The sequence below is a fragment of the Temnothorax americanus genome, unplaced genomic scaffold (genome assembly GCF_048541705.1).
Source record: "Temnothorax americanus isolate GAGA-0224 unplaced genomic scaffold, ASM4854170v1 Scaffold4, whole genome shotgun sequence".
In the NCBI taxonomy this organism is placed as follows: Eukaryota; Metazoa; Arthropoda; class Insecta; order Hymenoptera; family Formicidae; genus Temnothorax; species Temnothorax americanus.
The window spans coordinates 2,373,460-2,389,736 of NW_027509547.1; the positions used below are offsets into that span (position 1 = coordinate 2,373,460).

Below are 16,277 nucleotides of genomic sequence, written 5' to 3' on the forward strand. Positions count from 1 at the left end.
GACGATGCATTACATAATGCGCGCGCCCGTTCATAACCGTCGCCGCTTAAGTATGAATGGAGGAGAAGCCTATGCCCGCTCGCGCCCACTTCCCATATATATCGGTCGTACGCTGGCGTAGCCGAGCGCCGATCTTGACCTGCCTCAAATCATGTAAATCCTAATCCGCCCGTAACGCATGACACGCGCGCGTATTACGCATACGCTCGTCCGCTTGGGCGCGTGCACGCGCGCGCACGCGCGGGGCGTATTTTCAATAATTAAAATATTAATGAGTAACACCGACACACACCTGCCGCGCCAGTTAATTATTGATAGCCGATCCGCGTATTACTTCGCGTTAACAATTAACGATGTACAACCGGGAAAACAATTTATTTGCGCGCGGACCTCAAAAATTCATCCGGCGCCAATAATCCCGCGTCCGTGATCGAGCGCCGCGCAAGCTCGATTTTTGTCTGAATTCAGGTCTGAATTTATTATCGCGCGTACTTACGCTGCATAAATGTTATATCGTGTCCGGCGCATTATTTATGCCGTTATTTTAAGTTCGATAACTTGAACAGAGCGACAAATATGTTTCGAAATATTTTAAATGGGTTTGATATATTATTTACATAATAATCAGGTTAGAATTTTACGGTTGTTTATTTTTTTTACGAATAATACGTTATATACGTATGAAAGATTAATATATGTAATGTATAAATATGTATAAAAAAAAGATCTTCTTTTACTATATTAAAAATATTAAATTTATGATTAAATAACATATAAAATTTAGGAAGCTGGACTTTACACGGACTTAATTATTCGGTTACGATCAAAATTGTAACATAAAATTCTGTAACAATGCACCCTTTGTTTCTTTTTTTTAACAAAGGTGAGTGACCTGTTTAGCTCGCGAAAAAAAATGTCTAAGAGGCTCAGGTGCAAGTATTCTACGGCGCGGCGTCCGGCTTGAGAGATCGAGTTGCCTGATGTCTTCTCAAATACCTAGGGAAACTTAAAACGGCTAAGACGTCGAGTTTTGTGTGCCCCGATGTTGCAGCCTTTCTCATGTACACTTTGTGTTTCCCCTTCATTTGCAAATTTTAAAAGAGACCCTTTAAACGTAACGACGTCAAGATCTCATTCCCAACTATGATCGATGATCTTTTCTTATTTTTATATAGTCGCGAACACAGTTCGATATACTGCTGAAAATTTTTATACATAAAAGTTCTTCTTATATTCCTTTCTTCTTACATTCCTTTTAAAGTGGACAAGGATGAAGGAATGTTATTAGGTAATTAGCGTCTAATGAATTTTACGCTTATAAGCAAGCAATTTCACTGACGATTGACGCATGTTATTACTGTTTTATTCTCGCACCGCGGGAGGATTCTCGAAAGCGACTCACCGAAGAAGCGGAATCGAAGATACGATCGATCTCTCGCTACGTAGATGAATCACTAGAGTGTGACTTTGCAACAAGATGACGAGAGACCTCATCTGTGGAAGGTCATGAGCAATTTAGACTTTTCTTTTTTTGCGCTAATTTAGCTTCTTGATGTTAAATCTACAGTACCGTATCGCAATGAAAATAAATATGAAGCTTTTGAAATATATAATTTCATATTTTTATTCAATGATAATTTCGATATTTATAAAAATTATAAAAAATATTAAAGTCAGTATATATTAAAGAACTTCCGGAGTAAAACTAACAACAAAAATTAAAATTTTTTATCGATATATACATATGAATTTTTTATACGCATATTCTTGTTTTCTATTATGCAGGAAAAATTTATTCATGAAATAAAATTTGTGCCAAATCAGGATTAATATGATGACTAAGAAATGTTCTCGATATCAAGAAATCATGATTGTAACTTCTTGACTTTGATCTTCTCATCGATGAAACGCGATAGCGATATTGAAATAAATTGAGGAAACGAGTTTGACGCAGATACGCGACCGCGCTATCTATGTGTTATCGTAACACATGATTCACACGCGGATTTTTTAGAAAAAAATGTTACTTCCGCTATATATAAACCTGCCTGTCCCGTAATAAGTTCTGTTTCGACGAGCGATTTCTTCATAAGTCGGAGTAATCTTCGGATTAGTATACACGCGCGCGTGTTTAATAGCGACTGACTGGCGTGTATGAGCCGCGGCAGCCTTTTGCCGTTAATGCCTAACAGAATTCATTACTCGTTAAACATGCGGCGCATCGCGAATTACTGTCGCGCCGTCGGCGTCGGTCTAAGGACGCCGCTTCTCTTTTTTTCCTCTTCCTCTCTTTCGCCGGCGAAACGCTGGAAACGCCGACGCGAAATTGCGATAGATATTATACTCGACCTCGTCGAGATACCTTGGCGTTCGGAACCGAACAACAGTCAATGGCCTATCGACGGAAGCTGTCGAGCGAGCGGCTGCCCAAGTGTCGAAACGTAAAATGTCGCCTGAAAAAAATCCCTGAAGGCCTTTCGAACTGCCCACTCGTAAGAGAATCCGCTATTATAGCTGAATAGACGGTTGCACAAACTACGCGTGCAAGGCGGACAGCTGTAAATGCGATTTAACGGTAAAACGAGCGTTCCACGAATGCACTTGCGCATAATTATGAGTACGTGCTTCTCACCTTTACCGTGTACCACATTTTATTCAGTGATATAATAATGCGAACGCCTAATATGAGCGTTCAACACACGTTGATGTGCAGACAAGAAAATCTAGATATCGTACTTTGCGGCAATTAATGTCAGTAATTGTTTTAATATATTCTGGCGCAAAAAGATTCACTTAGTTATATATATAACTAAAAACTGATTATTCTGAGAAATTGATACTCGAGATTTTGTGAGCAGAATCTTGTGTTTCAATTATGTTTTATTTTAAATCTATTTTATTCTCTTATTTTGACTTAACTTTTATTTATACTTCAGTGATTTATTATTTTAATATTTACATTACTTAGCTCAATGTGTGTAAATTATTACAAGGGAGAGGGAGGGGCACTTGCAAATTACAAATCGCGATCTTTCATGTAGATAAATGACGATCTGCTCCCTCAAAGAAGATCGTCATCGCGACGTAAGCTCGTTGTCTTTGACGAAGTAAAAGTTCCTTGATTTATGAACGTGATTTCCATCCGAAGAGAGTCTCGCCCTGACGGCTCAGTGACCAGCCAAGGTCTTGACGTCCCCGCGGTTCTACAGGATTGACAGCTGCAGAGAGTCATCTTCTACGTCGTCATCGTCATCGTGGATACGACGATGATTGGCCGAACGTGCATTTGTTCCGTGACGCAGCAGGGGCGATCGCAAGGTTCGCGCAGTCATACGGATGCCTGTTTGCGTGGCTGTATTTGTGAAGAGCCGATAGGGGCGGCACTATGAATCCAACCATCGTCTCCCTTTGTCATATCTGACTCGGAAAACGAAGACCTATAAATAACCTTTTCTCAAAGTTTTGCCGAAAAATCAAGGATTTATTCGACTCCGGGTTCTCGATTTATTTTTTCTCGCAGAAAGAAAATCAGCTTTTGAGAAATGTGAAAGTATTAGGGAAAGTTACAGGATGGATGTTGCATAATGTCTGTATAATTTCTACGTGTTTTTTGTAAGAGTCCTTGGTGCCAAAAAAATGCAATTATCTTTTTCGATTTTATCGTGTTAAACGTAGTCAGGCGTTATTCGGTTTATGAACATTCGCGTATATATCGCGAATCTCGAAAATTTACTTTTCCGGAATCGTTCTGTCGCAACGAATAACTCGTGACAAATCTCCCCGACATCGTCTGATCGTCTCAGGAAATGAAGTTTGCGCATAGCGACGCGTGTGTGTACCTTATACCTGAAACGTTGCTTCGTCACTGGCCTTTAGACCCGCCGATGCGCGAGAGGGAAAGAAAGAGAGCGCTCGAGGAGGAGTATCCGCAACGGCAGGAATAATAAATAATAAAGGTATAGGTACGGGAGATTGATGGCTGCACCATGACTGACGTTCCATCCATCACCTCTTCGCTCTCCTCACGAAGGATTGACCGGGCACCTCCGCTCTGCTGCTCGTCCCCCTCGTCTCCTTACTTCTTTCTTCCTCCGGTCTCCTCTTCGACTCGTCGCCGTGCCGCTCTGCCTCGCTATTATCGCGCTCGTTCTTATTACCCAGGCTACCCCTGCCCAGGTCGTCTAAAGAAGGACTACCTACCGCGATTTCAACTTTCCTCCAGTTCGAGCTACGATGACTACGCCATTTCCGAATCCTCTTATTTGGCGTCCACCCATTAAGGGCCCTCTGGGAGCGCCCGACATTATGATTCCTAATTCCCAGGCATTTCAAGAGGATCCGTTTTTATTATCCACCGTTCTTGTGTGATCTTACCTGCCAATATCTACCTGACGCCAACGCGGGAATCAGACTGCCGCGATATATCGAGCGACGTTAAATGAATTTCTTCTTAAAAGAAATTGATCTAATCGCGCGCGATTATATCGCTCTTTGCATTATCTGGCATTGCGGCGTTTTATTTCGAGAAAAAGGACGCGCCTCATCTATGTCAACTTCTAATAGTTAAGAGAACCTTGACATTTTCGATTCCCGATATTTCGCGCCGCTCATCTCCGCGTGACCCTTCATTAAGCTTCTATCTGTCCACTTTAAAGCACCCCGGACGTCACCGGCACTCATTCCAGGAGGCTTGCGCAAGGTATTCGGGGAAGATTCCGACGGGGTGGATCGGCCACTGGTCGACTAATCCATCCCCTTCGGCGTATGGTGAGTGGCCTGGACGGATCAATCGGAAGGCCGGTATAAGTTTCCGCCGTTGTGGTTCGGTGGTACCGAGGTTAGCTGTCGCGGTCAGTTTCGAATTGCGGCGATGTCAGTGACAGCTGTGCTTGAGGGCCACGTATTGAACTCACGTCCAGTTACGCTCCTTTATACCTACTTACCTTGCTCTCCTCTCTGTCCTTCTCTTCTCTCCTTTTCTCTCCCTCTTTTCCTCTCCCTCTCCCTCTCTCTCTCTTTCTCTCTTCCTTTTCCTCTTTCTCTCTCGGCCTCTTGCTCTCCGTTTTCTCATCCCAATTGCCCCTTCTCGCGAGCTACCCGTCTCTTTCTTCCTCCTTCCGTCGTTTCTTCCCTTTCTCTCACTCGATTCCTTCCATCTCGATTTCTTCGCCTCGTCCGATCTCGTCGGGAGGCTCCGCCGTGGCCACAACCGACCAGTCAAATAATCGTCCACGTAATGGGACACGCGCACAGAATCGAGCCAACCGGTAATAATAAGGTCGAAGGCGGCCTATCCAAGCCCATCTACGGCGATTAGGACGTACCACGAGACTCTGCAATCACCAGGACGCGCCAGGCATCTCATCCCCCCTCCTCCTCATTCTCCTCCTCCGCCTCGTCTGGCTCTACGCGCGACGATTAGGTATCGTTCTGATCAGTGACCACAAGGAGGGACCTACTCGCACGTGTTATTAGCAGCACTTTCGGCCGATTCTACTCCGGAGTAATGATCGTGGGATCATAGATTATACTCGATCCAGCATACGTGATTTTGAGGCTAATTATTACGGAGGACCTGCTGCTGAAATTTTACGCGCTCTACCACTTTGTCTGAGAACTGGGATTCTTCTAATTTAGAAATGAAAAAATACGCAAAATCGCGTTGTATATAAATAATATCATGAATTATAGGTATTTACCGAATAGTAGGTGACTTGTCGAATTTGATATTATTGAATTTTGTATCTATTTCCAAAATTAAAAAAAAAAAAAAAAATTATTTGACATTTTCAATAGTGTGTATCGATATTTATGACGCTGAAAGGCTCGAGAGGATTTTAAGCTCATTTATATGCTCTTTACGATTAAAAATGATGCGGAAGAAATAAGAATCGTATACACTGTATAGTTTTTTTAATTTCCTTTTGGTTCGTGGTAAATAGAAATTTCGGTTTGACTTCTACCGCGCGATAGACGAAAATGACTACTCGTTACTCGCGACCCTCGTCGCTCGAGAAGCGCTTGACTTTTGAGAGGAGAAGAAGGACGATAATGGTCTTAACCCTCGGTGCTCTTACCCCGTAGAAGCTCCTTGACCCAAGAAGATACGTACTTTACTTTCGAAATCGTGAAAGGATCTTTCAGGCATTCGATCCGCGCCACGGCGGGATCCTCGAAAAGGTGGGTTCGACTTCTTTAATTAGCGCTCTCGCCCTCTCACGGGATGATATCGAGACTCTCTCTCTCCTGAGGGGGCATCTTAGAGTCGAGGAAACCCGGAAAGTAGAAGACCTCTCTCTCCCAGCTGGCACGTTCATGGTCGCCATCGTGAGGAATACGAAGAAAAGGATGGCCGCCGCCGGGAGTAGGGAATACGATGAGGTATCCCGGTGCATGTCGGAGGGCTGTTTTACTTCCCAATTACTCGAAACACTCGGCTATCGGTGCTAGTATTAAAGGGGCTTTCTTCTCCCGCGTCTTTCTTTATCTTCCTCGTGTACACACACGTTACCGCTTCTTACTTGTCTCTATCTTTCTACCTTTTTCTTCCTGCACAGACCCTCAGCAGTACCTCGAAGATTCCCGCTCGTCTGACGTGAACCTTTCACGCGAGCGTGTGCGTGTGCGTGCGCGCACTCGTCGTCGACTTAGTTTCGACCATAGACACCGAGAAGTCGGGATAACGACGACGGGAGGCGCGAGCGCGATATTACACGGGGGTCGACGATGCTCTAGGATTGGTACCGTCGACGGTCGTTACGCGGGACAGCGGGATGGGGAGGTAGAGACGCTTCGGTCGAGACGCTTCGCGACGGCTACCTAGGGACGCTTCAGCGCAACGAGCGCCTTATCTTCGCTACACCTTCGCCAGGGAAACACCGGATCTATCTGGCCCGGTTACTACTTCGTCCCCCCTCCCCCACCTCCGCCTCCTGTTTCGTTCTACACAGCGGCTCAGAATATCCGCCAACCAAATAAACTACTCGCGCGAATATAATTATCAGCTGGCGGATACACCCTCGTCTTTTCTTCGAATGATTAATTCGGTTTTTTTTTTACGTCTTCTCTTCCGTAATAGAAGGAAGGTTGCAGTCAAGTGACTAGGGTATTATAATTCATGAGATGTGCGAATAATCGGGCGAAACAATACTATAAAGGTTTCTCCTTATTTCAGAAAAAGTTTACAAGTTTGTTATATCATCTTTTTTCCTGTTTCTTATTTCTAATATAATACCTTTCTTATCGACTACGATTTCCTTCCATACTCGACGATTAATATAGAGATGGTTAAACGCCGTAGACTTACGTATGCGTGTTTCACCTGCTGACCGTATGGCTTCCTCGTTTTGATACCTGAACTTTTTCTGGTTGTGTACTTGGATTAGCATACGCGATCACAGACCTCTTCTTTCGATTATCTTGCTTGAAATATTTCCAGGCGGAAATCTAGAAGGAGATATATAATGATGAAATTTAGAAAACATCTGTATGCGTACGTTAAACTACATCTAATAATATGCGAAAGTGTTTATCATTAATGTCAAATTAAACACACACACATACCTCAATTAAGATCTATAAATTAGATATTGCAATAATCATATATCGCGGCTCGATATACGTTAAGAAAGTCGCTCGATGGCAGATACGTATATTATTAACTCAAGTCACATTTATCAGGAGACATGTGGTCAATCATCAATTCTACTTTGGTCATTCTATCAATGTTTTATATAGCTGCTTTCCTTATTCTCTCTGTTGTAACGCGAGCTAGCATAAATTTCAACGTTTCTGTGTCTCTGTACCTGACTTGCAACTCGATTCACTACGAAACCTTTGTAAATCGTGCTAAACCTCCGCGCCGCGAGAAGGTATGTCCACATATCACTTACTATATTACCCGAAAAGCTAAGTAACGCTTGAAATCCGATCCGCTAGGAATCCGTGGGCCAAGTCTATGGCTCGCGTCCGTTGTATCAAGCCAATTCATCGCGATACAATCGTCTTGTCTTCGCCAATCAAAGCTTGTCTGATCCATAATGGAAGCTACGTTTACCGGAGTGTCGCGCAGTTAATTTATCTTGGCGGTGTTGTTGCACGAGATATCAATAATTCGTTCCTTCGTTGATTCCGCCCGAGGCTGTTTCTCCTCATGTACTAAGCGTCAACTCTAGTCAGCCTAAAACACGAGCTGAGATGGCAGCTGATACTTCGTTTTACACATCCGAGCGCGGCGTCGTCGCTCGTCGTCGCGATGAGCGACGACGACGATGGGTACGTCGTTCTTTGCGATGAAGCGAAGGAGGACAGTCGCAACGACGTCCGACAGGCTGAGAAAGGAAAAGAGAAAAAGAACGAGAGAGAACTTGACGATTTATAATCGGTGACGAATGGGCGCGATCGCGGAGAGTCCTCGTCTCTCACCCGACGTTTTATAAATGTCGCGCAGCAATAAAGACGCTGGATGGATTAGCCGCGGGTCTGGCGTGCCGAGGGAGCGGTTTCTATTCTGGTGGATTGAAACCAGACACGCGCGTCCAATGAATCAATCGGATGCCATCCGCCGCGCGCCAAGTCCCCTCACCCTCTGCCCTGCATCTCGCGTCTTTGATCTGCCGGACGCCCTTAACGCGACGATGACGATGCCGCGGAGTTCGCGAAACTGTTCCGAATCTACGAACCTCTCTCCTTTTTCATTATTTTCGAGATCGCTTGACGCCCGATAGCTTCGAGGACGTCGCGGACGTTCCGCTATTTCGAGCCCATACTCCACCCTCCTGCTTTCATTTTCGATCTTTATTGGAGATGGCTCTCACTTCGCGATGCGTATTTTGCATTTCTTTCGTTCTTGCGCACAAACATTTAAAGTTCAAAGTTTCGGTAAAAATAACGAAGATGCACTTTAACGCGACTCAACGGGAATTAATGGCGCTTAACCATTAGCACTTGTCACGAACTCTGTTGTAAATATGCTTGAATTCTTAAAAATTATACATCATAAAGTAAGCATGATTATTTGTATTTTTAACATATCTTTGTTCGCGAATATTTTTGTAGTTCCCAGAAATCGTTACCAGACTTCGAGAAGTCATTCTCTATCGTGCTTCGTGCTCGCGAGTAAACGCGAGCAATCAAATTTTACGACCCGGAAGACTGTCGAAGATTTCGAAGAGAGATTTCGATTAGCGGCGACTGATTATCACCTTCCATTAAGGCACGCTCTCACTTTATTATCGTCGTTAGCTGCGAAACTTGGAATCGCACACGGGCGCTCATGCTCGCCGGATCCCGGCGCCTCGCGCAAGTCTTACGTAGAACCTCGGACCAGTTGTTCACGTCCCTTTTAGAGCGTTCGTTGTTCTTTTTCTGCGGTGATGGTGTGACGCGAACACGGCGTATCCCCAATGTTCTCAGAATTCACGTACGCGTCATAAATAGTGCTCTGCTCGTACTCCACCGTCTTCCGGTCTTTCTCTCCTTCGGCTTCTCGCGCGGACCAACGTTTTCCAATATTCCGAACTGCACTGATTCCATCTGGGGTCCCTCCGAATCGCCTCCGACGTCGCTGTTTTCCCTCCCCTTCCCCTACGCCGCTTCGTCGAGTCTCATGTATCGATCGTCGCGTGTGTGTATGAGTTCTTTTTACGCTTTCAGGCTGCCTTACGCTGCCGCGGGTCGCGAATATTACGCAGATGTGACGATAATAAGTAACGCGAACGGTATTCCCGGATATGCCGCGAGACGCGATGCTGATATTCATGATAAATTTCGATCTTTTATTAAACTATTCACAAGTCAACCTTAAATTTATCCTCGACAGGTCTGTAATAAAATACACTTCGTCGCATTGATAGTTGTAGATTATTCTCTGCGTCTTCGCCAATTTCTGCGTTTGCCAATTTCCGATATACTTTCAAGTAGCCCCCAACTTTTCGCCATCATACGCCGCGCGATTTATCTGGCTTGCAATAATGTCTACTTAGAATAAACTATGCCGGTTTGCAGCTGCTTCGAACAGAGAGATCTAATTTCCGCGTCGACCTGCATATTCGTCCGCAGTGAAATTATTCTTCCATGTTAAACGCGACAGCGGAGTCGGCGCTTTCAAGAAGAACCACTCGAGAGATATCCCTCCGTCATACGAATCCATGCCGTTGAATGGAATTGGCGCCAAGCATTTTACGAGCGTGCGCGCGCAAGTCGGCATGGGACTGTTGTGCGTCGACCTTTACCTAACAACCCTCCCGCATCGTAGCCACCTCGCTTCCTCCTTGCTGCAACCACCGCGGCAGCCGCCCCCGTCGCCAACCCTGACCTGATTTATGAGATTCTGGAAGCGTCTACTCCACCGACGCGCGTATTCAGTCCCTCTCTCTTTCTCTCTCGTTCTGTTTCTCTTTCTCTCGCCTCTCTCTCTCTCTCGATCCTTCTTCCCTTCTGTCCCCCTCGTAACATAGACAGCTGGCTAGTGTTTCCACGAGCGCACGTACACCGAGACGCTCTCTCGCACGTGAAGCGGAGCAAGTGGAATCCTCGCTGCTGCGTTTCGTTCATTTCCGTCCCTTTGTCCGCGCGTTCGCAAAAAGTGAAGACTTATTTCGCACTCGTGTCTCGCGATATGTATCGAGGGCGGCGTCCTAATTAGTCGAGTGACAGGCTTTCGATTGCGCGCATCAGATACGGTTGTCCCGGCGTCTTATCAAGTCGCGTTAGTTAAAACGTGCCTGGCGCACGCGGTTGTCTCTCATTGTCAGCCGGAAACTGTGGCGTCATCCTCTTCGCTCTCACCTGTTTACAAAGCGTCGTTATTATTCTCTTGTCTGTTTCGGCAGTTTGAAAAATTCGTTGTATTGATAAACGAAATCACGGAACGTTTTTAGAAGGCTGCTACAGTATTAACGTAATGCATTTTGCGAAGTTTGGAGAACGCGCTGCTGCGCGGCGACGCTCATTGTTCGACGTTTGACGAGACGGCGCACATAATCTACTTCACATTCGTAAAAACATTCGCGTCTTCGCAGCGAGCGCAAACTTCGATCCGACGTTAGTTTTTGACGCAATTAAAGCGACGTCAGGGTCCGAATGGACTTTTCACTCGCGAAAGATTAAACTTGCTCTTTCGCCTTCGATGGACGTCATTCATCGAGCAAGGCGAAATTCCACGGCGACGAAAAATCCAATTTTTAGAACAATCCCCCTCGCGCACAGGCACACTGACGTTTAGCAGGAATCTCTTCGTCAACAAGTAAATTTTCTTTACCCCGGGAAAGAAAAAAAATTCGAGCGAGGGTTGGATGTCACACAAAAGCCGAGTGATTTGTGACGTTCGCCATTCTTTTGACCGTGCGGCAAGGTTCGCCCTCTCTACATTCCCCCCTTCCCCGCCTCGCTCCCTTCCCTTCTTCGCCGTCTTGCTCGTAGATATGGCCGAGTAATATACGAGCCCTGCATCTGTTCCCCGAGTGACGCAACGTCCCGCCATAGATCACACCCAGGCTTTTAGAGAGTGAAGGCTGTTAAGGAGAGCGCGCGCGCGAGAGAGAGAGAGAGAGAGAGAGAGAGCGAGAACGGCCGGGAAAAGGAGATACAACGAGACGCTACGAGGAGAGAAGAAAGAGAGGGCGAGAGTGAGATTGAGGGTGGAAGAGGGAGGGAAAGAGTGACAGGGTGACGTACTGTTACTGTTAAACTCGCCTGCACGTAAAGAAGAGCATGAGCAGGAGTGCGGCTGCCTCTCCAGCGTGTCGTGGCGCGAAGGGGCTGAGGGGGAGTGTGAGGCAGAAGTGGTTGCTGGTGGAAGACCGTGGAAGGTGGACGGAGACGTCGGTGTTGTTGTAAAGGGACGTAGCAGGCTAGGATCGTGGATCAGGGAGACGAATGTAGTGTGTTCCTAAAAACGTGCACTTAGTTGGGAGTCATTAATGCGATCGTACTGGCGATTGTATTTTGAATTGATCGCCCTGGTGCGATGGAGAAAAATGTTAAAACGCTCCACCGATCCAAGCTATCCTATTTCAAGATATATAACACAGTCAGCGGAACGTTTAATTTAATGTTCAAGTCGTTTCTACTTTTTTGCTAAGCATTTCCAAAATTTAATATGAGAGATATATTATTATGGAATAGGAAGTAGGGAGGAATTATAAATGACGTCTTGCATTTTTAATATTAACAGATCACCTATAATTGATATAATTATAAAATTATATATTATTCTCACGTCTAATTTTATGTTTGCTCCATATTTATTTTCAAGATACTCTTTGTACATTTTCGAAGATTTATGCACTCACCTGCTCTTAATTTACAAGTTTTAATCACAGTTGTGACAGCTGTTTTGTGATATCCATTAATATTTATAAATGGATATCACATTTAAGATATATCTACAGAAAATAATTGTAGTCAACGCAGGACTATTTTTGTATGTCAGAAAGGTCGTTAAGACAATCACGCGAAGAAGATATCATCCAATAATTCTTTCAAATGTCAGATCGGAGGGTCGTTAACGTAACATCGTCGAAAGCGAAGCGGGGAAACTTACTTATTCGGGTTATGTAACATGTAACGAGCAATAATCCGGAGAAGGCAAGTAGCTCGATTCGCATCTCACTGGTCAAAGAATGTTACGGTAAATTGGTATATGCCGGTTGAGCGATATATTGCCCGAATATGGGTTAAGAAATTTCCTTGGCGTGAAAAGGGTCGAGAATGGGCGTAGAGGGTGGCAAGGGTTTTTAAACGAAAGAGACGAGCGGGGGCGGGGGGGGGAGAGGACAGAAAAGTGAAGCAGGGCGACGGCGACGGTGGCACGATACAGTACGCCCCTGGCGCACCGACGTAGAAACCATTGAGGCGAGATATACGAGCGAGAGTTTGTTTGCGCTTATGGCCTACGTCTGGAAAAGGGAAGGTAGGCAGGGGGAGACGGGGAGACGGGGAGTTGGCGTTTTATCGGGGCACCCTTATGCCTATTATGCCTTCGCGCCCCGCTCCGTCACGCCGTGCAGAAACCCCGCGCTCACCTCCCTCTCCTGCTTCCCCGCACCTCCCTCTTTCTCCGGTCCCCGTTTGGCAACCCCCCCCCCCAGTCGGTTGGGTGACGCGGCGTGCGAATTAAAACGCCTCATAAATATCTGAAACAAAGGCGGCCGCTTTCGAGGGCGTACGCCGGAAAGATATACGGCTGGTTACGATGGTCGGTACTGGGTGGTTAAGGGACGGGGGGGGCGGAGGAGGGGTGAGGGGGTGAGCTGAGGGACGCGATCCTAGGTTTGGCACCCTTCGTAAAAACCCGTCGAGCAGGGTGGCTCACCACCTCCCGGAGAATCACGAGAGCATCGCGTCGATTGGGAAATTCACCGTGAAAAAGCGTGGACTTTCTTAGGAGCTATCAACGTTTGCCGGGCGATATATCACTCATTCAATATCAGCTGTCTTAAAAGTGGCATATACTAGAAGTTAAACTAAGAAGAATGGTGGTTATAATATTAAAGTGTCAATAGTTTCTTAATAATGATCGTTGAAAAAATTGAAAGTTTCAGAAAAGTAGTTTTGGTTTGGAGTTTGTGATTTAAATTTTTTAAAATGTATTAATATATATGTTAATATATGTACAATGTTAATATACGACACAATTAAGGAAATATAAGATAAATTACGACGACATGCGGTAAATTTATCGATGGGATTTCGGACTGACATTAGCTGACAAGAAACAGTTTTTTACGACAGCCTGAGACCAGGTAGACAACAGTATTGAAATACATAAGATTTATCGTGTTTGTGATTTTGTGTATTGTTTTGAGCTGTGTAAATTCCATTTTAACTGCGCAACATTTTTGCGCGTCACAAGATATCTCGGGTAACAGGACACTGCAGAGATGATTGACTTATAGCCGGCCCACCTAAGTTTTTTTATTGTTTTCATTTCCTTGCTCGTTTATGGCTCCTGTTTCTTCTCTTTTTCTAGTTTTACATTGTGTCCCCACAAAAGAACGGCCGGGAACGTTCCAAAATCTTAGGCGACACTTTATGTTAATGTCCAGTCATAAATCGATGCCTAGTTGTCAGAATCTGATTATTCGATCACCGAGACGTTGCGTGATCTTTACCAAGAAGCATAACTTAAAGATGCGAGATTTTGACTGTTCTATCTTGTTTCTCTTTCAGGTAAGTAGTGGTCTCCGAACGTTTGAAAAGCGAGCGGCTCGGAGCCGCCGCACCGGACGGGAGATATGCGCAGCAAGCAGCAGCCCAGGCCTTCTTTCCGATGGCCGCAGCAGCGCGGTGATAACCTTACCGGTAAATATCCATATGTAACATCTCACGCACGCACGCACGCACGCGCACGCACGTATTTTATTCTTTATTTTGCATCCTGCACTTCTCACGTCCCGACGAGATACCGCTTCTCCTCGCGTGCCGCGTAGCGGTATACCGCTCACCCGGGAAAGAAGCGAGATCGGTCGGCGATTAACCGATGCCGCACTCGTAGCCACTTCGAAATATTAGTTTAGACGATTCGATGCTTGTTTTTGCAAGACACACGGTTTCACAATTGTAGAATTTTTTAAAAATTAACTGGAATCTTTTTTCCTCTGCCATTTTTTTTCGTGCACTGTAGTATTAGGTGTCCAAGTGAGACGTACTTGAATATCTTCTGAACCATGTTTGAATTATATTTTATTTCGAAAGTGTCAAGTTGATTGGGTATTCACTTTTTTACTTATAAGATAAAAAATAATAACATAATGGGGGGTGGGATCCAAATATTCAATAATTTCGAAGATCGTGGATGATTTCGTGTAATGCTACAAATACCGGGAAATATGTACATGTTGCGTCTCATTAACCGATTATCGTCGACCGGTCTGGCCTAGCCATAAATTGGATATTTACGACGGTTATAAGCGAATAACAGAGCAAAAGCGATCGGCAACGTGCGGTGGGGATCGATAAGCGCGTCCAAGTGTTATAAATGACATTCCGGACGAACAGATATCGACTGAGGTTTGCTCATTCATATGTCCTTCGATCGGACTATACTTCACGATTGTGATGTTCTTAAGTAACGTTCGATCTATTACCTTGAAAGAACTCGGTAAATCATGATTTCTGTCTCTCATTTTCTTCTCGATTTATGTCTCCACATCAGAACGCGGTATCGTTTCTTGGAAACGCGTAACGTTTATTCCCGCGTTCCTGACCAACAGGTAATATGATTAATTAATGTCGATTAAGTTGAAAAAGATGTAAAAATTATAATACATGTATTGGAGGTATACAGTGCGTCACTCTCAAATTGTTAACACGACTTTCAACTCGGATTCGCATTGGATGAAACGACATCTCATCGTACGACGGCCATTATATTCCGTTACGTATGCTATCAAAAGTGAACTTCACTGTACAATTCACAAATTTACATTTGCGATTTATTCTTCGATGCTGTTAAGAGACAACGATATGCACCTTTCTGTCGATTCTACTGAATGACATAGACACGACGTAAGTTTACCATCGCGATCTCCTCTTTTGTCATCTTACACCATCTTGGCATACAGGTCTACGTTATATGATTATTAAAGCGTTAATATTATAGTGTTTAAAAAAAATACCGGTGCGCAGCTGCTACACCCGATCGTATGATAGATATCTGCTAACATATCCTGCCGCTCTTCTTTTTGTATCAGTCTTGTGAGCCTATAACGGAAGATATTCTATTTCGCTCTTTCCTGCACGTCACAATATAGAAGTAATTAAGGAGATAAGAAATCCTGATATATGACATGCAATGAGCGGGTTTTATCATAAACGAATATATAAAAAGTAGAAATAAATAATGAATATATATTATTAAATATATCATAATAATCTGACTTAGAAATAAAACAGAATTTTCCTGCAAGAGCAGAATATAATAAATCAGTTAATCTTAATAAATTTACGAAGAAAACGGTAATGCACACATACATACACTTCAATCGTTTCCATTGATTCGTATTGATGATTTCGTATCAATAATGAATATTAATAATATAATTTCTCTTGTCTCTTCACACATATTTGCATAGTTTTTGTAATTTTTGTAAATATATGTTTGTACGTATACGATTTTATTGACAATTGTGTAGTATGATGAGTATTATATAAACAATCAAATGAAAGAGTATAGCAAATCGAACAACGAGCTCAAATTCGACAGGAACAGTTGCGCGAGTTGAAGAACAGGGCAAACGGAGCAACTGGTTGAGCTCTTTTCACTTGCAGATTCG

General features: G+C 44.3%; 1 protein-coding gene across 5 annotated transcripts in view; it reads left to right on the forward strand.

Moving 5' to 3' along the window:
• Tio (zinc finger domain-containing protein tiptop) overlaps positions 1 to 16,277 on the forward strand; it is a 148,992-nt gene that overhangs the window by 84,921 nt on the left and 47,794 nt on the right. For 3 of the 5 annotated variants that reach the window (XM_077415174.1, XM_077415175.1, XM_077415173.1), the window contains one exon: positions 14,173 to 14,304. The exons of the other annotated variants lie outside the window; for them this stretch is intronic. In XM_077415174.1, the coding sequence (XP_077271300.1) occupies positions 14,238 to 14,304 (67 nt within the window). In that variant the 5' untranslated portion in view covers positions 14,173 to 14,237. The remainder of the gene's footprint in view (positions 1 to 14,172; positions 14,305 to 16,277) is intronic. 5 annotated transcript variants of the gene reach the window in all.